Genomic DNA, 24,743 nt, shown 5'->3' with positions numbered 1-24,743 from the left:
TCTTGGGAATGGAAGTTGTTAGATCAAAAAAGGGGATCAATGTCTCTCAGTGAAAGTATATCCTTGATCTCCTAACCAAAATTGGCATGCTTGGATGCAAATATAGTGAAACCCCGATTGAAGCAGTAAAGAGGGTCGAAGACTACGGAACACCAATTGAAAAGGAGAGGTATCAAAGATTGGTTGGTAAACTAACCTACCCATCACATACTAGACCCGACATTGCATTTTCGATAAGTGTGGCAAGCCAACACATGCATTCACCGAAAAAGACTCACCTAGATGCTGTGTACAAGATCCTCAGGTACCTCAAGGGCTCTCCGGGCAAAGGACTCTTCTTCCAGAAATGTGAAAGCAAAGAAGTAGAAATTTTCACAAATGTGGATTGGGCAGGATCAGCGGAAGATAGAAGGTTTACCACCAGATATTGCACCTTTGTATGGGGAAATTTGGTAACTTGGAAGAGCAAAAAACTGAATGTAGTGGCTCGAATTAGTGTTGAAGCTGAATTCAGGGCAATTGCACAAGGGATGTGTGAAGGATTGTGGTTACACAAACTCTTGGAAGAATTACAGATCCCGTAAAATTCCCTATCAAACTCTATTTTGACAACAAAGCAGCTATCAGTATCTCTCTCAATCCAATTTAACATGACAAGACTAAGCATGTAGAAGTGGACCAACATTTTATCAAACAGAAGGTTGAAGAAGGAACCATCTGTATGACTTATATACCTACCAAGGAACAAATTGCAGACATTTTTACCAAAGGGTTAGCCCGACAGAGCTTTGATGATTTCATCTGCAAGTTGGATATGATCAATATCTATGATCCAACTTGAGGGAGAGTGTAGAAATCCTGAGTATCTTGAAGTATTTTAGGGAAGTATATATGTAGAGGATTGTATATTGTTGAGAGAGATTCTTTTAGGAGATTGTTTCCATATTTAGTTTTTTTCGATTGTATTATAAATGCTATATATTGGTTTGTACGAAATTATTCAAGAAATACAGAAATTTCATTCTATTTTCAGAATGTAGGTTGTGGCTGTTGGGTTTGAGAGCCTCTAAGAGAGAGTTTATATATTTGGTCTTGATGGGGAACAACAATGCACTTGAAACTTGGAAACCACCATTGCTTGGACTCAACCCGAGAAAATAGTAGGTATACTAGATATATATATTAGAGTCAACATGATTTCACCATGTGCACATGTTTTTATTGAATTAGGCATTTATAATTATTATTTTTGTATACATGGTAAATTTGTGTTGGTTCTGGTACACCCAGTGCACTTAATAATTTCTCTATTCTAATCCCACTAGATGTACTTCCTTCAAAATTGCAATCCTGGTGGGGGCAAGGGTGAAAATCTCTATCGGATAAACCAAGTAGATAGAGATCAAATTTGTAGTTTTGCTACTATAGATTTGTCTTTTTGAATCTTGGATTTGAATAAATTTCAATACAATTTTATATTACATTTTATCCATATCCAATACAACTCCAAATCTTAGGTCTCTCCAAATATAGGATTTTGCATAGAGAAAGGAAAGGAAGAAATTCATTTTCCCTTATATTTCTTTTTCAAATTAAATACTATAAAAAATTAAAATTTATTTTAACATGACTAAAAAATTAGGAGAAATTAAATATTAATAATGTATAAAATCAAAATTTTGTTCATAGATTTGACATATTTTTTTATTTTCTTTCTCACTAACCAAACATGAAAATATGAATTCCTCAATATTTTTATTTTCTTCCTTGTATTTTTCTTTTCGAGTTCCAAATGGGGTTTAAATATTCCAACAGTGCCAAACTAAAAAAATCGTTACCTCCTATCGAACACTCCTATGCATGAAGGCCGCCAAATAAGTGGTCATGTAGCAGGTAAATGGTCAAAATTAAAAGTTACATTCAGTTGAAAACAGATAGAAATTGAATATAGTTACCAGAGAAAAGAAGGAGAGAGAAAATCATGCTTCTCAATTGTCGAAAGAATTTTGTGTTTCTGTATCTTTCTGCTGAGACTGCAAGCTCACCGAAGTCTCACCATCTTAAACAAAAAATAAAAATTTAAAATGTGTGTGCGCGGGAGAGGGAGAGAGAGAGAGAGAGAGAGAGAGAGAGTATTGTGACTTAAGAATTATCATTATATATATATATATATATAAAATTTTAGAAGTAGTTTAATAATTTAATTTTATTTGGTTGGGCCCAGTGGTTCACTATGGAAAATATTGACTCATGAAGCCCAACAAGAAGGTAGGCCCATATCAGAAAGAAACCAACGAAGAAGGGGCGTGGGTGGCAAATCTGAAAATCAAGGAGAAATCATCATATGGAGAACCGAGCCGGCGGTGGAAGCCACTGGTGGTGGGCACTAGCAAGCACGGCCCAGTTGGCGTGGGGAATCAACTCTTACAGAAAATACTACGCTGGCACATATTTTACAGAAAAGGAATCAACGTTCTATGTTGAGTATGAATCTTTTCAATTTATTGATGGATGAATTCAGTAGGAATATTCAAAATGAGATCCCACGGTGTATGTTTTTTTGTAGATGATATTGTTCTAATTGATGAAAGTAGGAGTTGAGTAGCATATAAGTTAGAACTATGAAAAAAACCTCCAGAGTCTAGATGCCTTAGAATGAGTAGAAATAAGACAGAATATAATAAATGTAACTTCATCCATGTAAGGGGGAATATTTGATATAAGATTAAAATTGATAATTAAGAAGAAATAGCAGTAGAAGATTTTGACACATACAATTGGAAGGAGAGATAAAAGAGCATGTAATGCATAGAGTTAAAACAGGTTAGGGTAAAATGGAAGAGTGTTTCAGGCGTGTTACATGATCAAAGAGTACTCCTAAAATTAAAAAGGGGTCTTATTAGATGGTTATAAGACCAGTTATGTTTTATGGATTAGAATGTTGGGCAACTAAGAAATAATATATCCAAAAAGTAAAAGTTTAAGAAATGCAAATTCTAAGGTGTACGAGTGCTATAACTTTAAAAGATAAATTAAGGAACAAACATATTCTCAATAAGGTAAGCATAGCATCAGTAGAAGATAAGATAAGACAAGGGCTACTTAGATGGATTGGCCATTTGAAATGCAGACCATGTAGTGCTCCATATAGAAGGAGTGAATTTGCTATTTTAATGGTAGTAGAGGGGGTCGCAAAAGTACTAAATAACTTGGAATGAGGTGATGAGGAAGCATCTAATAGTATCCTTTCTTGAATATCAAAATTTGTTCTTATTAGAAGTTTTATATATAATTCCCTTTTGATTTCTATATTGCAGTTTGAATTAGAGTTTATGAGTTTATGGACTAATGGATTCTAATATATTATGATAAATTTGATGTTGCTAGTGGGATATCTAGTCGTGAGTAATGCTATATTACCCTCTTAAACTTTCTAGTTAGATTATTGAAACATTGACTCATTATCTGCTCAATAAAAATGCTTTGTAACAGAACGCATAGCGAAGTTTAAATAGAGAAGTGGCATATGTGTGGAAGCATTTGTAATTTGAATGTAATGTGTGGTTACAAAACTACAAAGGTGAAGTTTTATGTATATTTTTTAGTCATAGATTTAAATAGAAAAGTAGTTGTACCTTTGGGTCGAGGTTGAAGGTTTAAAAAAAAACAATTATGTTTAGTATCTCTTGCATTTTCAGACAATATTATCTTCCCTTGATTTAAGAAAATTTATTTACATGAGATTCAATGTGTACATCATGCCCTTTTCAGAACCCGATGGCATGGGAGCTTTGTGCATTGGGTGTTACACATTTGTGTGTATGTATTTTGGTAATGTAATGTTTTATTCCATACAGCAATGTGTCTAATTATAGTGCTTTAAAACCCACATGTTTTGCTTTTTTCAATTTATTTTTTAGAAAAAAGTTGACCCCATGCCTAAATGATGAAAATTATTTATGTAGCCCAACCCCCGTGTGTGTGTGTGTATTTCTTTGTTGAGTAAGACTTGCACATTCTATTTAGCACTTGAAGGTGCTTGTTTCTGGGAGGTGTAGATGCTTCCGTATTTAAATTTTTTATACAGCTAAAAACAAAAGATAAACTTCAATTTTGAAGCTGGAGTGTTGTTGCTGTGTCTTGATACAAATGTTTGGAAATTCTCAGCATTATAATGAGGGTTTGGGTTGATTTTTCTCTTTCTCTGTATGGACCCAGATTTTGGTTGAGAATTATTCTTATTATTTTTATGCAGCCTACACATGAGCAAGAATTCTTAGATTGTTTTGGAGTAAGCATCAGGTATAGTAGCACCATTTGAAGGGCTTAATCTTGCAATTAAAAATGTGAAAGTTAACAATAAAAAGTAACGCATATCATAGTAAAATACTAATTTGCCTTTGTAAAGATGTTTTGACTTTAAATATTCCCAATTGCAGACATGAAACCTATGAAAGATCAAATTTCAACAAAAACAAGACTCAAAATGAAGGCTACACATGCATGTATATGTGTCTGTGCATTTGCATGTTACAAGGATCAACCCGTTGTTTAATCTTTTCAGTACCTTACATAATGTTATATTGTGAGGCAGCATGATTGCCCATTGGAACTGCATTCACTCCTCCTGTAGGTGGAAGACGTTATGGTAGTGGGTGCTAACATAAGGACTAGACTTGGGATTCCTCGAAGGGTGGGTGATGAATAAGCAAAACTCATATTTGAGAGATCATTCTTCTGATTCAGTAGTGTTCTTGTCAGTATATATTTGGGAGGATCCTAATACCATCTTCACAGATGGGTTCTGCCACAGAGGATGTTCGATCCTGCTCAAGATTATAGATAGCACATCCTGAAAGCTTCCAGTGGATCTGTGTCCAAAATCTTGTGGGGTGCTGTTTCCAGTAATATATAACTCTGTTTTGTCTGCATATTGTTTGAATGTCGTCATATATTTTTTAGGCTTTGGAGTTTTGGAGGTTGAGTTTGAACATTTAGAGCGTAGAATTTCATTTCTGGGAGCCCATGGCTTTACATCATGCTTCTTTGTTCACATGTTGCAATCGAAATGGCAAGCAAATGCTACTATTTTTAGACTGTTTCTAAGAATTCCCAATGGGAAGCTTTGTGAAATTTTTTGACACGAGGAAAAACTGTTGAAGCTCATTCTCTAAGTTGTTTGGGTTGATGGGTTGGTTCATTGAGGGTTTTGTTTCCTTGGTTCCCAAATTGGGAAAAGTTTTAGAGCTCAAGTTTTCCAATTAAATCGGGGCAGGGATGCTAGAAAAATTGCCAAATTTTTTCAGTACATTGGCAGAATAATCAACATTGCTGTAATTCTAACAGACTCACCAATAACATAATTCCAATTGCTTGACAGTCAAAACTTGGGACTCAAATATTTTGGCAAAGAAGGCATGCACCTGAACTTTGATGACCTTACCCTTCATGTAATTCAGGCAGGAACATAAGATTCTAGCATCAGTTGTGTTGGGGAAGGAGATTTGATCTCAACAATCAAATATGTAAATTTTCACTGTCTCTCCACCTTGTCTTTAAACATCTCAGCATAAACTTTGCCAGCTCCGTGCGGTCCACGAATATAAAAATTAACCTATATTCAGTTGGTCAGGCATCAAAATGAAATGGAATCTTCGTGCAAATATCAAAACATCTGCATGTCTTTATTTTTAACTCAGAAAGTTTGCAACTTCTAGCAAACAAATCAACATCAAGATTCTGCAATAATCAGATGCTGTAAATAATTCAGGCTGGGCCTGTTTAGAGATGTGGAAAACAGATTTCATTTTTCAGTTTCAATTTTTCAAAGAATTATAAAAATGTGGCTTTGTTATCTTTTATAGTTTTCTAATATTTGCATTATAAACTGTTAAAATCCCAATCCCAAGTATAATTGTAAATAATATACAAATTAGGAAAGTGGGTAAATATGGGGGATTTGATATTATTCAGTAAAGGAATTGTTTTCTTGTTTAGAATAGGTAATCGTATTATATATTGGGATGTACATATGAACAAAGTAATGTAGAAAACATTCAATAGCTTCTGCTTACATGGTATCAGAGCTAGGGTTTCTCAACCTTAGCTAAACGATGGCCAACAGCACCGTCAACAGCAGAGGCTCTACCTCTTCTGCACATACCAACGGTGACTCAGAGGCCACATCCGTTGGGGGTTCGAATGGGCTGGATAACACAGCCTTTCCACTCTCATTGGAGAAATTAAACAGAAAAAATTTTCGTGAGTGGGCTCAATCCATGAAATTGGTGATTGAGGGAAAAGGGAAGCTAGGTTATCTTACCGGTGAGCGGAAGAAACCAGACCCTACCGACGTCGTAGCCTTGCAAAGATGGAGGTCCGAAAACTCCATGGTCACAGCTTGGCTCGTCGACTCAATGCAGCCATCAATCAAAAAAGTCTACTTGTTCTTGCCAACGGCAAAGACAGTATGGGAAGCCGTACGTGAGACATACTCCGACGTCGAAAGTTGCTCACAGATCTTCAAAATCAAGACCCGATTGTGACAGATGAGGCAAGGTGAGAGAGGCGTTACCAAGTATTTCTTGGAGATGACTCATCTCTGGCAGGAGCTTGATCTGAGCATCGATGAGGAGTGGGAGTGCTCCGGCGACAGTACACGATACCGAAGGAGGCTCGAAAACGGGTCTTCGAGTTCCTTGCTGGCCTGAACCGAGAGCTCGACGACGTGAGGGGACGGATCCTTGGCCGGCGACCTCTTCCTTCAACTCGAGAGGTCTTTGCAGAGGTTAGGAGGGAGGAGAACAAGAGGCGTGTGATGCTGAGGCCTCAAAATGAACCTGCAGGGCTGGACCTCCTCGTACCCATATCAGAAAAAAAATTAGATGGGCATGCTAGGCCGGATGTTTCGACTCTTGTATCAAAAGGCCCGGGGGGACCTAGTCAACGACCACAAAAAGGTAAATTGTGGTGCGAACATTGCCGAAAAAATACCTGCTGGGAGATTCATGGAAAACCGGCAGATTGGAAGCCGAGACAATACCAAAAAAATCGTGGGTACCAGGCCAGCACTGACAGATCAACTGAAAGATTTCAAGGAGAAAACACCAATACCTCTCCCAGTAGTGCATTCAGTCCTGAACAGTTGGATCAGCTATATAAGATGATTTCGTCAATTCAAACATCGGGTCAGTCTTCCTCTGGTTCCCTGGCTCACCGAGGTAATTATCTGTCAGCTTTAAATACTACATCTTGTTACAAATCTCCATGGATAATTGATTCGGGTGCATCCGATCATATGACTGGGTCTTACCAATGTTTTTTATCCTACTCACCATATGCCGGGAATTTGAGGGTAAAAATTGCAGATGGCTCTCTCTCACTAGTTGCTGGAAAAGGAAGTATTCGCATATCTAATTCTATAACTTTACAATCTGTCCTACATGTCACCAAGTTATCTTGCAACTTGTTATCCATCAGTCAGTTAACAAAAGACTCAAATTGTTCTTCTAAATTTGTCTCCTCTTATTGTGTTTTTCAGGACCTATCATCAAGGAAGACGATTGGCACTGCTAAAGCGTATGAGGGACTCTACTACTTTAAGGAGGCAAGTTTGAGTGAACTATGTAATACTGCAATTTGTGATTCTGCATCTACTTCTAGAAATAGTGAACTTTTGTTATGGCATTCAAGGATGGGTCATCCCAATTTTCAATATTTAAAACGTTTGTTTCCTTCTATTTGTTCAAATAAAATGGCTTCTGAGTTTCAATGTGAAGTGTGTGAACTTGCCAAACATCGTCGTACTTCTTTTCCATCATCCATATACAAACCATCTCGCCCATTTACTATGTTTCACAGTGATTTATGGGGTCCCTCACGTTCCCTCAATCGCACCAATATAAAATGGTTTGTTACCTTTATTGATGACCATACTCGTCTTTGTTGGGTTTACTTATTGAAAGACAAAACTGAAGTCTGCTCCATTTTCATCAGTTTCCATTCCATGATTCATACACAGTTCCAGACTCATATTCAAATTTTACGTACTGATAATGGTACGGAATATTTTAATACTATCTTGGGAACTTATCTTCAAGAAAATGGGATTGTTCATCAAAGTTCTTGTGTGGATACCCCTCAACAAAATGGGGTTGCTGAACGAAAAAATAGACATATACTTGAAGTAACCCGGGCATTAATGTTTACTACCAATATGAAACATTATTTTTGGGGCGATGCCATCTTAACAGCCACACATCTCATTAATTGAATGCCGAGTCGAGCACTTTCATTTGTCACCCCTCTTCAGAAATTCCAGGAACACTTTCCTACCTCTCGACTCCCCTCCAGTCTCCTGCTGAAAATCTTTGGTTGTACTGCTTTTGTTCATGTTCATGCACACCATCGCGATAAATTAGATCCTCGTGCCATTAAATGTGTCTTCCTTGGTTATTCGCCTACCCAGAGAGGCTACAAATGCTATGATCCGGTCTCAAAACAACTGTTTGTTAGTCTTGATATCACTTTTTTTGAAACCACTCCTTATTTCCCAAAGCCCTCTCTTCAAGGGGAGAAATGGAGTGAAGATCAGTTCTTTGACCTCTTTACTATTGAATCTGCGTCATTCCCTCCGGTTACTCCATTCCCTAACCCATCTATGGAGCCTTCCATTGCATTACTTCCTGACTTTCCAAACACAACAGAACACTTACCCTCAGGGGGAGATACAGGAGAGCAAAACAACGCAGACATACTCGTTTACTTAAGAAAGCTGAAAACAAAGGATAGGGAGAATCTCATACCTGACCTAAGGCACCAAGAACGTTGGAACCGGTGGTGGCTCCGAATAACCATGAGCCCATTCCCAATCCCGATCTGGTAATTGATTCTTCCTCTGATAATCCTGCACCTGATGATATCAATTTAGCTATTACAATCAGAAAACAAACCAAGTCATGTACTCAATACCCTTGGTCTAAATACAAGTCTTATAAAAGTTTGTCTAAAGGATATCGTGCATTTGTCTCTAACCTTGACAGGATGAAAATGCCAAAGAACATTCTGGAAGCTCTAGAAATACCAAAATGAAGAGAGGCAGTCATGGAAGAAATGCGAGCCCTAGAAAAAAATGGAGCTTGGAAGTTGACAAATCTACCGAAAGGGAAGAAGCCAGTGGGTTGTAAATGGGTCGTCACAGTGAAATATAAATATGATGGAACAGTTGAAAGATATAAAGCCAGACTAGTTGCAAAAGGTTTTACACAAACTTACGGCATTGACTATACTGAAACATTTGCACCAGTGGCAAACCTAAATACAGTTCGAGTTCTCTTGTCCCTGGCAGCTAATTTAGATTGGCCACTACAACAACTTGATATTAAAAATGCTTTCTTAAATGGAGAATTAAAATAGGAAGTATACATGACTATACCACCAGGATTCAGTGAAACAGGTGAAGAAAACAAAGTGTGTAAACTCAAGAAATCCTTATATGGCCTCAAACAATCTCCTAGAGCATGGTTCGACAAATTCGAAAAAGTACTAAAGAACCAAGGTTATCGGCAAGGGCAATCAGATCATACACAGTTCTTCCAACAGTCTGAAGGAGGTAAGAGAACAATTCTAATAGTGTATGTTGATGATATAATCCTTACTGGGGATGATACTGTACAAATGGAGAGATTGAAGAAAGTTTTGGCTGCTGAATTTGAAGTTAAAGACTAGGGACAAATGCAGCATTTTTTCGGCATGGAAGTGGCGAGAACGAAAAAGGGAATTAGTGTTTCTCAGCGAAAGTATGTTACTGACCTCCTAGTTGAAACTGGCATGCTGGGATGCAAACCCCGCGAAACCCCAATGGAGACAGTAAAGAGGGTTGAAGACTGTGGAAAACCAGTAGAAAAGGAGAGGTATCGAAGATTGGTTGGCAAGCTAATCTACCTATCACATACTAGACCAGATATTGCATTTGCAGTCAGTGCAGTAAGTCAACACATGCATTCACCAAAAGAAGTCCACTTAGATGTTGTATACAAGATCCTTAGATATCTCAAGGGATCCCTAGGAAGAGGACTCTTCTTTAAGAAATGTGAAAGCAAGGAAGTAAAGATCTTTACAGATGTAGATTGGGCAGGATTAGTGGAAGATAGAAGGTCCACCACAGGTTATTGTACATTCGTCTGGGGAAACCTAGTAACTTGGAGAAGCAAAAAACAGAATGTGGTGGCTCGTAGTAGTGCTGAAGCTGAATTCAGGGCAGTCGCTCAAGGGATATGTGAAGGATTGTGGTTACGAAAACTCTTGGAGGAATTACAAGTCCTAGTGAACTTTCCTATCAAACTCTACGGTGACAATAAGGCAACTATCAGCATCTCTCTCAATCCAGTTCAACACGACAGGACTAAACATGTGGAAGTAAACAGACATTTCATCAAAGAGAAAATTGAAGAAGGAATTATATGTATGACTTATGTACCAACCAAGGAACAAACTGCAGATATTCTCACTAAAGGGTTGGGACGACAGAGCTTTGATGATCTTATTAGCAAGTTGGAGATGATTAATATTTATGATCCAACTTGAGAGGGAGTGTTAAAATCTCAATCCCAAGTATCATTGTAAATAATATACAAATTAGGAAAGTGGGTAAATATGGGGGATTTGATATTATTCAGAAAGGGAATTGTTTCCTCGTTTAGAATAGGTAATCGTATTATATATTGGGATGTACATATGAACAAAGTAATGTAGAAAACATTCAATAGCTTCTGCAAACATAAACTTCTCCATATAAACGTTAAAAACTATGAATGGTATTTTTGTAATTCTTTTAAAAACATTGAAAATAGAAAATGAAAACTATTTTCCATGGCTAAACAAGCCCCCTTTTGTATTCAGTCATTCATTTATTTACTGTTGGGAAGGAAGAGGGGCATTATTCAACAATTGCAATAATAATTTGGGAACTAACTTCTGCATCATAAGATTTTACACATCAATTAAAAAAGAAGTGAAACTGTATAGTGTCAGGGAATAGTTACTTTAGCAGTAGAACCTTCTTAAAGAACACACAAAATTTTGATTATTTGCAATAAAAATTGTGTTGCCCATGGTGAAAGACCAGGTACATTTTATGACTAGAGCCTTCTCAAAAAATGCAGCAAAATTTGTAAGAATCCTAATAGATGGCTACCTCAACATGCACAATGCCATCTTCATCTGTCCATATCCTATTGGGAATCCGTTGTCGGGCAGCACAATTTCGACTTTCCTAGCCATATCTAGTAACAGAAGAACCAATTCTCACCCTAACCTGAAGCAGAGCAAATGTAAACCATGTGAACTACCATATTAAAACAGCATTTAGGAGCCAGGGCCTTCTCTTACTGGGGGCAACAATTTGAACTTTAAAATTTCAATTATAATTTAAATATTTTACATTCATTTGTTATCACATATTATTATAACATCAAGTTAAATACACAAGTAATGAAATAACATAAAAATACTTTTTATAAATCAATATATATACTGGGAACTTAGAAAAGGGCTTGGACCATTATGGTTTATTTAATTATATAATGGGCCCATCAAATTTGTAGTAGAATTGATTCTAGTGGATCAATTAAGGGAAAGCTACAAATAAGTTGACTCTTATATCTTGAAACCAAGCTTGTAAAGAGAGTCCCCATATAGTGAAACCAAAACTTACTTCATAGGTCTTTAAATCACACAAAAACTAACACTGATTCAAACCGATTCTCATGTCCGCAAGGATTTGATGCTCCTCCCCAATTCAAAATTGCCCTTACTCCCCTCAAGTTCCTTAATCCTACTCCTTTTGTTATCTCTAATCTCAACACCTATGGACATGACTAAAGGTAGCAATTAACCACAAGATCACTAATGTCTTTATTATTATTATTATTATTATTATTATTATTATTATTATTATCAATCTATGAGAAGCTTGCATTTTGATGCACCATGTTTCTTTGCTAAAAAAAAACACTGTAACAGGATTTATCTACATCATATTTTATTTTTTTATTATTTTTATCTAATATATACATTAAAATAATATCATATGACACGAAAAGCTATCGCATTAATGTAATAAGAAAAATGTTGTAATGTTTTAGAAGTTCTTAATTTAGTCATTAGCATTGTACTATATTGTAAGAGAAGTATTATTTTAAAATGATATGAGAACAGAGAGAAGAGTGTTTTTTTTATAAAATTATTCAAAATTTCCCATTCCTCAGTATCATTCCTGCCACCATCCACCCATGATTGGCTATCCACAAGCTCAACCTGTGTTGGCCCCAAATACTATATTTTGGACCCTATGCATTTTACTTTTCAAGTTTCAATTTTTTTTTTTTTGTGAAAGTTCTATCCTGTTTAGAAGTATTGTGTTCTAGCCCATATACAAACAAAAGTGAAACCAGGCTTGCAATCAGGCAAAGTTGGTGAGTGTGGTGAGGCACAGCAACGTGCAGGATGATTGCCATCTGCCTATTTGGACCGCACAGTAGGGCAGCCTGAGTGACTGGTAAAATGGCAAGAGCATGGGGTTTGGGGTGGACTCTTGATCTTTTAGTGTGGACAAATTTCCCACCCCACGTGAAACTTCAAGGATTTTTTTGAGATTCAGTGGGGGCATTTGCCCACACTGAAGGCTATGCGGCTCCGCCCATGGCATTTATTGTTGTTTTTTGTTCCACATTGGTAGAATAGTTCCACATTAGCATAAAAGGTTGTTTTGAATTTTTTATATTATTTGTCCCATATTGAAGAGAAGTGTTTTTTGGACTTGAAGTTGAAGCTATATAAAGAGCTCAACTCTTCATTTGTAAAACACACCTCAAAGTTGTACTTTGTCAAGAAGTAGTGGACTGATCGTCGGCGTCCGAGGATGTAGGTAATTCTATACCGAACCTCATTAAATTTCTTGTCTTGTTCTTTTTACTAGTTTACTATTAGTTTCTGCATTGCTTTAAATTCTTATATATTCAATAGAAATAGTTGTACTATTGGTGTTTGGCACAAGTGGGGTGTCTGGCACAACAATTGGTATCAAAGCTAGGTTCAATAGTGTTGATACGGATATCAGAGCTAGGTTGAATAGTGTTGATACGGAGGTGTTCCCCTGTTAGGATCCTTGATTCCACATTTGATGCCAAAGAAAGACCTTATCTAAGCGAGTGCTCAGAGACCATTGCGGCTCAGTCGCTCCCTGGAGGTCGGCCTAGTCAAAGTGGAATTTCATAGGATAAAACATAGTAGACACGATTGGTACGTACTATTCATCTTAGGCCTTTTGCTTTGTTGGTTGCTATTGAATATATAGAAGATGGAAGAAACTAGTGCAGTAGTAGAAGAGACTCTGTCCACACGAACTCGTTGCCCCTTCAGCTTCAACATCATCATCGAAAACGATAGCTAATGCTCAGTTTGAGGTGGAGAAATTTGATGGTACCAATAATTTTGGTATGTGGCAATGTGAGGTGATGGACATCTTGTATCAACAAGAAAAAATCAGAAATATTGTGTTATGAGGGAGACATCTGCAAAGAAATTAAGGAAGACATTGGAAGATACATTTATGACCAAGAGTCTGGAAAATCGGCTCTATTTGAAAATGAAATTGTTTCGCTTCCAATATCAACCAGGTATTTCGATTAATGACCACATAAATGCTTTCAATAAAATTTTGGTTGATTTGTTTAATTTGGATGAAAAGGTGAAAGATGAGGATAAAATCATATTGTTACTGAATTCTCTCCCTGATGAGTATGAACATTTGACCACCATTTTATTGTATGGGAAAGATAAAGTTACTTATGATGCTGTTTGTACTGCATTGATTAGTACTGAATGCAAAAAGAAGGATCAGGAGTCCAAAAGGAAACAGCAGAAGCACTAACAATAAAGGGACGTTCTCAAAGTCGTATGCCTAGAAGGAAGAGTAAATCTTATGAGAAGAGTAAATCTCGTGGGAGACCTACTAAAGATGAATGCGCCTTTTCTCGTGAGAGAGGGCATTGAAAGAAAGATTGCCCTAAATTACAGCAGAATAATAAGGGCAAAGCACATTCTAATGCCAATATAGCCAAATGATGATGGAAGTGAGTCGGATTTTTCTCTTGTTGGAACATCTTCGTCACATTATTTTGGTGAGTGGATTTTGGATTTTGGTTGATCCTATCACATGTGTCCCAATAGGGAATGGTTTTCTAATTTTGAAGAATTAGATGGTGGGGTTGTTTTTATGGGAAATGATAATACTTGTAAAACAACTAGAATAAGAACAATACAGTTGAAATGTCAAGATAGAACTATTAAGACCTTGACTGATGTTAGGTATGTTCCAAGCCTAAAGAAGAATCTGATTTCATTGGGTGTCTTAGAATTTGAAGGGTTCACCATCACTTTGAAAGATGGAACCTTAAAGATTAAATCACGTGCGCTGGTGGTGATGAAAAGAATAAGGAAAAACAACTTATATTATTTACAAGGTAGTACAGTTATTGGCTCAACAGCTGTTGTTTCTGAGAAAGATACAAGTTCAGATACAACCAGGTTATGGCATATGTGATTAGCACATGCAAGAGAAAAATCTTTGCAACAATTAGCTAAGCGAGGCTTGTTAAAGGGTGCAAAGGTGTGCAAACTTGAATTTTGCGAGCATTGCATTTTGGTAAAACAGACTAGAGTGAAATTTGGCACTGCAATCCACCAGACTAAAGGTATTTTAGACTACATCCATACAGATGTATGGGGGCCCACAAAAATGGCTTCGTTGGGTGGTATGCATTATTTTGTCACTTTTGTTGATGATTTTTCCAAAAGAGTTTGGGTGTATTCTATGAAGCGTAAAAATGAAGTGTGTGATATTTACCTAAAGTGGAAAAAATTAGTTGAAACTCAAACTGGCATAAAGATTAAACGGCTTAGATCAGATAATGGTGGTGAATACACGAGTGACCCATTTATGAAGGTATGTCAGGATGAAGGTATTACTCGACACTTCACAGTTCAAGATACACCACAGCAAAATGGGGTGGCAGAGTGCATGAATCGAACTTTGCTGGAGAAAGTTCGATGTATGTTGTCTAATGCTGGGTTAGACAAAAGATTTTGGGCTGAGGCTGTTAGATATGGGTGTCATCTCATCAATCGTCTGCAATAGGAGGAAAAACACCCTATGAGGTATGGTCTGGAAAGCCTACTAGTGATTATGATTCTTTACATGTATTTGGTACTATGGCTTATTATCATGTTAAAGAATCTAAGTTGGATCTAAGAGCCAAGAAAACAATATTCTTGGGGATAAGTGCAAGAGTCAAAGGATACCGTCTTTGGTGTCTAGAGACGAAAAAAATGATTTTAATTAGGGATGTGACTTTTGATGAAGTTGCGATGATGAAGAAAATAATACGCAATGAGTTACGAGTTGAAGAGAAGACCAGTGGTACTTAACAACAGGTGGAGGTTGAGACAATTTTGGGAAACCCAATGAGAAATGAGACTACACAAGGTAACTCTCCAGTTACGGTGGGGAATAGTGTACAAGAAGAGGAGAGTTCAATTCGAGAAACTTCACAGCAACAAGAATCAATTGTTTCTCAGAGGCCAAGACGAGAAATACAAAAACATGCTCGGTATACTGATATAGTAGCCTATGCACTTCCAGTTGTGGATGATAATGTTCCTTACACTTTCAAAGAAGTAATGAGGAACTCTGAATCAGACAAGTGGAAAAGAGCGATGGATGAAGAAATGCAGTCTCTTCATCAGAATCAGACTTGGGAGCTAGCCTAGCTACCCAAGGGTAAGAAAGCAATTTGTTGCAAATGGGTTTATGTAAAGAAAGAAGGATTTCCAGATGCAAATAATGCTCGCTTCAAAGCTAGATTGGTAGCTAAGGGCTATGCACAGAAGGAAGGCATTGATTATAATGAGGTATTTTCTCTAGTTGTTAAACATTCTTCCATTCGAATTTTGTTGGCTTTGGTAGCCCAACTTGATCTTGAACTAGTTCAGCTCGATGTAAAAACTGCATTTTTACATGGTGATTTGGAAGAGGAAATCTATATGACTCAGCCAGATGGATTTCAGGTTGCTCGAAAAGAAAATTGGGTATGTAAACTGGGTAAATCGTTGTATGGTTTAAAACAGTCTCCAAGACAATGGTACAAACGATTTCATAAGTTTATGATGGGTCAGAAGTACATCAGAAATAAACATGATCATTGTGTTTATTTTTGCCGACTACAAAATGGATCTTTTATATATTTACTCTTGTATGTTGATGATATGTTGATTGCTTCAAAGAATAGGGAAGAAATCAACAAGTTGAAAAGTCAGTTAAATCAAGAGTTTGAGATGAAAGATCTTGGTGAAGCAAAGAAGATACTTGGCATGGAAATTCGCAGAGACAGAATGAGAGGAAGAGTTAGTTTGTCTCAGAAACAGTATTTGAAGAAGGTAGTACAGAGTTTTGGCATATCTGAACAGTTAAAACCAGTAAGCACTCCTCTTGCTCCTCATTTCAAACTTAGTACGGCTTTATCTCCTAAATCAGATGAGGAACGTAAGTATATGTCACAGGTTCCTTATGGAAGTGCAGTTGGTAGTCTGATGTATGCAATGGTTTGTACTAGACCTGATATTTCACAAGTTGTTAGTATGGTGAGCAGGTATATGCATGATCCGGGTAAAGGACATTGTCAAGCTGTGAAATGGATTTTGAGATATATTATGAATACGATTGATGTTGGTATAGTATTTGAGAAAAATAATATTATTGTTCAACGTGTTGTTGGATATGTGGATTCTGATTTTGCAGGTGATTTGAATAAACGTCGATCAACTATTCGATATGTTTTTACATTTGCTAATGGTCCAGTGAATTGGAGGTCTACCTTATAGGTTACCATTGTCTTGTCTACAACAGAACCAGAGTACATGGCAGCTTCAGAGGCTGTTAAGGAAGTTATTTGGTTGCAGGGTTTACTTGAAAACTTGGGAGTTGTTCAGAAGCACATTGTTGTGTTCTGTGATAGCCAGAGTGCTATTCATTTGGCAAAGAACCGAGTCTACCATGCACGAATGAAGCACATCGACGTTCGGTTTCATTTTATGTAGGATATTATTGATGGAGGCAAGATACTTCTTCAGAATATTGCTAAAATCCCGCAGATATGTTGACCAATGTTGTGACAACAATCAAGTTCAAACATTGTTTGGACTTGATCAATATCCTGCAAGTCTGAATATTTTTCGAAGGCGCCGATGATGTGGAACTTTAGAAAATGTTGGTGACTGAAAAATTTGTTGAATTTATCGTCAAGGTGGAGATTTGTTGTTTTTTGTCCCACATTGGTAGAATAGTTCCATATTAGTATAAAAAGTTGTTTTGAATTTTTTATATTATTTGTCCCACATTGGAGAGAAGTGTTTTTTGGACTTGAGGTTGAAACTATATAAAGAGCTCAACTCTTCATTTGTAAAACACACCTCAAAGTTGTACTTTGTCAAGAAGTAGTGGATTGATCGTTGGCGCGCAAGGACGTAGGTAATTCTATACCGAACCTCGTTAAATTTCTTGTCATGTTCTTTTTACTATTTTATTATTAGCTTCCGCATTGCTTTAATTTCTTATATATTCAATAGCAATAGTTGTAGTATTGGTGTTTGGCACAAGTGGGGTGCCTGGCACAACATTTATGAACTTATCTGGCAGGGAAGGTACTATACACAATTGGACAGCCATCAACAACACAAAGATTAAAGTGATCAATAAAATTGCATGGACTCCAATTAGTTGGAGATTGAAAGCAACAGTGGTGCTTTGAAGGCATAGAATGGGAGGCTTAAACCCTTAGGCTAGCTGCTAAGCAACCTCAAAGAACTGCCTGGAGTTCAACACTTCAACCAGAGCTCATTCTCAAAAATATGTATGTGTTCCCTGTTAATGGCAGTTGTGTTCAATCACGTACCATATATATTAACCAGAAATAAGATCTACCCATAAAACAAGAAATGGAAATTTGGTTTTCGCTTTTTCTTTTCACAAGCATTAAATTCACTGATTCACTATAATTTGCAAAATTTGGAGTTTTGCATCAAGCATTCATTTCAAATTAACTGCTTACTTTGAGTCCATGGCAACTACTTCTAGGGATTGAAGGAAGTTGGAGAATTTCCACCCTTTTTATATTTTTGTTTTCTTTCCCACTTTTTATATGATGGTTGAACAATCACATGAATTATAAGAAACAGATATATACATTTATATGATTTGAGCTTCTGACTTGATTCAGACAGGGGATTGTGTGTCTTAAGGTTCACACTTAGAGGCACATGCCGATTTGCATAAAGCAGCTTTTATGCCATTTTTTTTTCAATTAAATGGTTCCTGCAGCAGTGTATCCTAAAACTAGTGCATCCTGGAATACATTTTTTCGTGGGCTGGGGAGGTGGGGTGTGGGGGGGAGACATTAATGTAACTTTCTTAAAGAGGCCTTAGAAGGAAGAACTTTAAAGAATTAAAGAAAAAGAAACACTTAACCAACTCCATGAATCATATGCACACTTAGCAGAATGATTAGTGACAAAGTTATCTGAAAAGAAATAATAGCTCCAAGATAGAATTGTTTGGACAAACCTGACTGTCATTTTGAACCCTCTCCAGAGCCTTCCCAAAAATCTTGTACCTGTATAAGACCATAGATTTCAAAACTTGTGAACTTGGAAAAACAATGGAAGACCTTTGATCCCAATGCTCTCTGTAAAATATAATTAACAAGTTTAGCCAAAGAACTGAAATTCTTACTCTTTTGGTTCAAAGATAAGCTCTTTGAAAACAGCATATCCTGCGGCCGCAGCTATGCCAAGCCCAGCAAGAATGATAACACTGTATGAAGCCCCCTGTGCAAAGGTCACAGGCTTCTCTGGTATATTGTAAGTGGGAGCATCAAAGGGATCCTCAACAGTTGATATGTCTTTCCTAGGCTGTCAAACAAAGAAGAAACTTAAGGCACATGATTGACATACAAAACTTTAAATTACAATATTATTTAAAATGTAGTTATTCTAGGTCCAGAAACATTGTAGTCATTACATAGGATCAGAAACCTAGACTTCTTTTAGACTGAATGTTTTCCAAGCAGCAACAGTGGATGAGTTGTTTCATATTTAGTTATTCATCTTACGTCAGTTAAAATAGCAGATATTGGAAGCACAGACCCTTTTATTGCAAGTTTCGAAGTAACAGTAGCATTTGTTCAAAAAATAAATAAATAAATAAAAGCAACGGTTGCTTCATCAGAAAAATCTAGCTCACTGTTGGATTGACACAGTCAGGGACTTACAGTAGCTAAGATGAGGCAGCATCTTTTTCTGCTTACACTCTTAAAATGTAGTATCAGGGAACCATCCATTTGATGGAACATTTTAACCCAATTAGGGCTGATTTCAAAGAATGGGGTCAAAGGATGTAAACCCAAATGTGTTTAGTTTAATTGTTAGCAAAGCTTCTGTGCATGTTGTATTGTTTTGTAAATAAATGTGTCTGTAAGGGCTCATTTGTAATTTTATTGTATTTTTCTTTGCAATAAGTCAGAGACGTGAGTGTTTGAAACCCCATGTAAAACAATATGGTGAATTTGAAATTGAAAAGTTGCATGTGCCCGCCCCCCTTTTTATCTGTCCTCACCCCCATTGCTACATCATTTGGTATCAAAACCCAATCATGATTTCCATTCTTCCATTTCTAATCACCCATTTTCCTCCGTCACACATTTTTGTGTCCCCTATTCACATTCAATTCCCAGTCCTTACCCCTACAGCAACGATACTTCAAAAGAAAACATCAAACCAACTTCTCTCCTCCATCTCTGATCCTCCTCTCCCTCTCTCTCTCTCTGATGGTCAAAGATATTACAATTTGCAGATTTCAAGGAAAAAAAATGTATCTGCAACAGTTCACTGCTGCTGCCAATTTTTGTTACATCACTTCTAGTAACCCACTACACAGACACCACCACCACCACAATCAGAAGCAACCAACTAAGGTTCTATCCCCAAAAAACAACCCAAGCACCATCACGCTCTGACGCCTTAATCAAAGTCAAACATCCACTATCACAAATATTTCATTCCCCCACTGTGGTACTCTGACGACACTAAGACCACCATCACACTGCCTAACCTTTGGTCTAACATTTCACCAAAAATTGTTGCTCGAGTTTGCTGGAAATCACTGCAAGCACCCATGACTTTGGCAATTGAAGTTGGAGCCCTCCCAGGTTCCTTGTTTATTCTGTTTCTTCCCTTCATTGTACACTAAACATCCAGCCTTCATATACTTTATATACTAATTATAATTCTGCCAAAAAGAAAATCCACCTTTAGCCAAGTGCATTTTTCCTTAACTCCAAGGTTACGTTTGGTTTGCGGAATGCCTTTTCCTAGGAATAGGCTAATTTTAGTAGGTTAGTTACAATTAGTTATACAAGAAATTATGTTGTTACTATAAAGTAAATAACAATATCAAACATTTTATGAGTCCATAATAAGGAATAGATAAGGAATAACTGTTCTCAAATTTCATCATGGAGAATAGAATGAAATAACTAGGAACATACGAGGAATAACAATTCCCTCAATTCTCAAAATTTAAACTATATTTCATCTTATTCCAAGGAATAACTATTCCGCCAAGCCAAACGAGCCATAAATTTCTTTCTCCTTTCCCTCTCCTAAAAAAATTCAACAACTTGGGAATGAACATTGAGTTGTCAACAAAAGGTGGAATTGTTGTTCAATAAGGTACAAACCATGAAAAATGCTTCAGAGCCATTACTAATACTTTGAATAGGCTAATAATTGAAGTTGTAGCCTTGTGTGAGAGGGCAATTCATTCTCCCACTACACAGGAAAGCTGTTGTTCCCACATTTTTTAGTTACATAAAGACCAAAATGATCATTTGAAAATAGGGGATCAAATTGGAAATTTCCGAATTTGAGGTGATGGTCCTCCAAATGAATTTGATGATTGTGCATGTTCTTCGGAGAACAATTCTTAATTTTATTACATGAATGAAACCTGAAAACTATAATCAGATGACTCCAAATTGAAGGGAATTGCTCAAATTTGGACTATCAAACAACAGATGTTTCGAAGAAGCAGATACAATGAAATCTGAACATGGGATAAGACAAAGTGAGCCATGCAGGTGTTGTGCCGGGCACTCCACTTGTGCCAAACACTAATACTACAACTATTGCTATTGAATATATATAAGAATTTAAAGCAATGCAGAAACTAATAATAAAGCAATAAAAAGAACAAGACAAGAAATTTACGAGGTTCGGTATAGAATTACCTACGTCCTCGGGCGCCGATGATCAATCCACTACTTCTTGACAAAGTACAACTTTGAGGTGTGTTCTACAAATGAAGAGTTGAGCTCTTTATATAGCTTCAACCTCAAGTCTAAAAAACACTTCTCTCCAACGTGGGACAAATAATATAAAAAATTAAAAACAACATTTTATACTAATGTGGAAGTATTCTACCAATGTAGGACAAAAACAATAGCGGGAACAGTTTGAACCTCCCAACTACCAAGAGCATGTTCATTCGCACCATTTTGATTTGAAGCAAGAAGACAAGATACTAGCCGATTACACTAGTAAATTCTATCATTTGGCTATCCAGGCAAATATGGAATGGAAAGAAGATGTCAAGATTGCTTTGTAAGGAAAAATATTGATACCAGTCATTGCATCCAAGCTTGCTGTATTTCACACCACTATAGTTGGACATGCAGTTCAAGTTGCTAATAGAATAGAGAAGGATATACAATGTTATCCTCCTAAAGCTACATTGGCCCTTTAGTTTGAGAAGTCTACTAGTAGAATTGTGCATCTAAAGTCAGTTGAGCAGCTGAGTAACGGATTTTAGACTAACAGCATGTGGGCGACTATGGGGCACTACGGATCGACTTCTAAGGTCCTGATGGCAATTAAATGTTTCTAGTGCTAGGGTTTTCAGCATAGACCCATACAATTTCCTAATAAAATAATGGCAAGTCATAAAAAGAAGATGGTGATGCCAGCAAATTGGAGCTAAGGCACAACTCCAAAGTGACCTGGATGAAGATGGTAACGTGGGATATTGTTTAGTACTTCAACCTATTCTTTTGGGGCCATGGTTATTTGAGAGGAGGGCTAAGCATGATGCTTAAGAAAATTCATATGCTTTTTCCATCAATAAGAACAGGTATAAATTGATGCCATCTCAAGCTCTTCCACTAATCAAATAGGTGCACTTCTGGTTCCTTTCTTAAGAAGCAAGATGATTCATTTCAGAGTAATGGACTCAGTTATAAACCCAAGTAAATAAAGTTAAATTTCTTTTCAGTAGAAGGGAATTGATGCAGAAAGTTAATAAGCCGACTATTGGATGGATCATTTAGACCCAATTTGGAGGCCAATTTTATAGAATAGGGTCAAAAGATTGCTGAATCCTAAACCCCAGTGTGTTTATTTTAATTATTAGTTCAGCCTTTTAAGGCAGGACTTCATGTCCCTGCACAAGGGGATAAAAATCCTAATGCTCCAAATTCAATCCATAATCATCAAATCTAAATAAAGCCTCTTTCAATCACCTACTTATAGGCCTAACATGCTTGAGAATCAAGCAACTAAAATTAGGAAACTTAAGACATTACTAGGATACATCTTTCTTAATAATGAAACCCTAGATTCTACTAGATCATTACCTAATAAAAACCAACTATAAAATGTTAGGAATATACGAACAAATTCCCGAAACCTGTGAGAAACAAATAGAGAAAGAATAACGCCAAAGAAAAATTCAATCACACGCACAAGACAATATTTACGTGGTTCGGCAATTTTGCCTACGTCCACGGAGTTGCAGGGATTTCAATATTATCAAGAAGAAAGCACAGAGAGTGTGGCGATACAATTCACTCGCTCTCGCTCTCTCTCGCGGATACAACCACAGAAAACCTAATCACCCGAAAGCACCCTTTTATATGTTGCGCCTAGGGTTCCGTTCCGAATGGGCTCCAAAAATTTTCCCCGGGGGCGTTGCCCCCAAACCCCCACGAGTACGGCTTGTACCGCTTAGTCCATGAGCGCTGCGGCTTGGGCCGTGCGCTCCATGGACTAAGCCTTAGGATAGAAATCTCTAATTAAATAGAGGTCGGGTCGTCATCCAAATCAAAACATAACTAGGCTCCACAAAAGCCCAACATAAAATGTCAGAAAAATAGGAAAAATCTTGAAAAATAACAATAAACTACAAGATTGTCCAAAAATCTCTAAATCCTAAATGTAATGAATTTTAATCCTTGAAGCTCACATTTTATCGCTCTCCCTCAATTGCTAAAAAATTGACCTTAAATTCAAAACTTGTGCAGAATAGAACAGAAGAATCAAGAAATTAGGAGATGAATACTATAATCAGCCAGCTTAAAAAACAAATACGAATGCAACTGGGCACTCACTGAAAACAAGTCTATCAGGAATGGTAAATTCCACATATGCAACCTCACTTGTGTCTTTAGTTTAACTAAACAAATGTACCATCCAGAAGATGTCTTAATCCTTATTGTTTCCATCTCCTCAAGTTCCTTCATGGATTCTTCAGGCTCCCTTACTCCCTCATGCCCTCAAATCCTGATGTAAATACAACATTACAACTAGTTGCAGCCCAAGTTTCAACTGCAGGCTCGCTAGACAATATCAGATTGATTGATTAGCTCAGTAACTGTCAAAACAAATCGCGCAGTAGTAGTTATGAATTATGATCGAGCTAATGGTACCATTTGCATTCTTAATTCCCTCCTTTCCTAGCAATGTATTTAAAGAGGTTATTAACTCTATCAATATATTATTGAGGCTGATGACTTCCTCATCAAACTGTTGCCTAATCCGCTTAGACTCCTCATCAAGGACATAGAGACAAACAAGAATGAAAAAAGCAGTGAAAATCCAATCGAACTAGGCTGAATCAAATCAATTCAACAGGATTGGGTTTGGTGGGTTTGGGCAGTTTTGAATTGGATCAGGTTGAAGGGATGGCTCAAGCTGAACCTTGAGAAGGCATGCATGGCTACTTCTTTGAACAAAAAGGAGAACACTGAAACAATAGTGTCTCAACCCTATCTTCACAGGGTGGCAACATCAATTGAAGGTGAATGATGACGAGACTAGGATGAGATTAGTGGCTAGCAATGGCAAGTGAGTGATGATCCTACACTGGTGCAGCATTGGAGCTGAGGGTATTGGCAGCATAGTGGTGGCAGAGTTATGCTTGGGAATGGTGACTACAGTGTTGGGGTTGTTGGGCTTTTTGTGGAGCCTAGTTGTGTTTTAATTTGGATGACGACCCGACCTCTATTTAATTAGAGATTTCTATCTTAAGGCTTAGTCCATGGATTTTGGAGCCCATTCGGAACGGAACCCTAGGCGCAACATATAAAAAGGATTGCTTTCGGGTGATTAGTGTTCGCGCGGTTGTACCTGCGAGAGAGCGAAAGGGAGAGCATTGTATCGCCGCACTCTCTGTGTTTTCTTCCTGATAATATTGAAATCCCTGCAACTCCGTGGACATAGGCAAAATTGCCGAACCACGTAAATATTGTCTTGTACGTGTGATTGATTTTTCTTTGGCGTTATTTTTTCTCTATTTTGTT

The 24,743-nt window shown here is 37.1% G+C and overlaps 1 protein-coding gene across 1 annotated transcript in view; it reads right to left on the bottom strand.

The window, feature by feature from the left end:
* LOC131158734 (uncharacterized) overlaps nucleotides 1-20,349 on the bottom strand; it is a 40,225-nt gene extending 19,876 nt beyond the window's left edge. Inside the window, exons 1-3 of the mRNA XM_058113592.1 lie at nucleotides 20,206-20,349; nucleotides 18,845-19,023; nucleotides 18,677-18,725 (exon numbers count right to left, since the gene is read on the bottom strand). Coding sequence (XP_057969575.1) covers nucleotides 18,677-18,725; nucleotides 18,845-19,023; nucleotides 20,206-20,349 — 372 coding nt within the window. The remainder of the gene's footprint in view (nucleotides 1-18,676; nucleotides 18,726-18,844; nucleotides 19,024-20,205) is intronic.
* Nucleotides 20,350-24,743: the final 4,394 nt, after the last annotated feature.

This window comes from Malania oleifera, chromosome 6 (genome assembly GCF_029873635.1).
Source record: "Malania oleifera isolate guangnan ecotype guangnan chromosome 6, ASM2987363v1, whole genome shotgun sequence".
In the NCBI taxonomy this organism is placed as follows: Eukaryota; Viridiplantae; Streptophyta; class Magnoliopsida; order Santalales; family Ximeniaceae; genus Malania; species Malania oleifera.
Note: the sequence above shows the minus strand (reverse complement) of the source record. Positions and strands in the feature narration are given on the sequence as shown.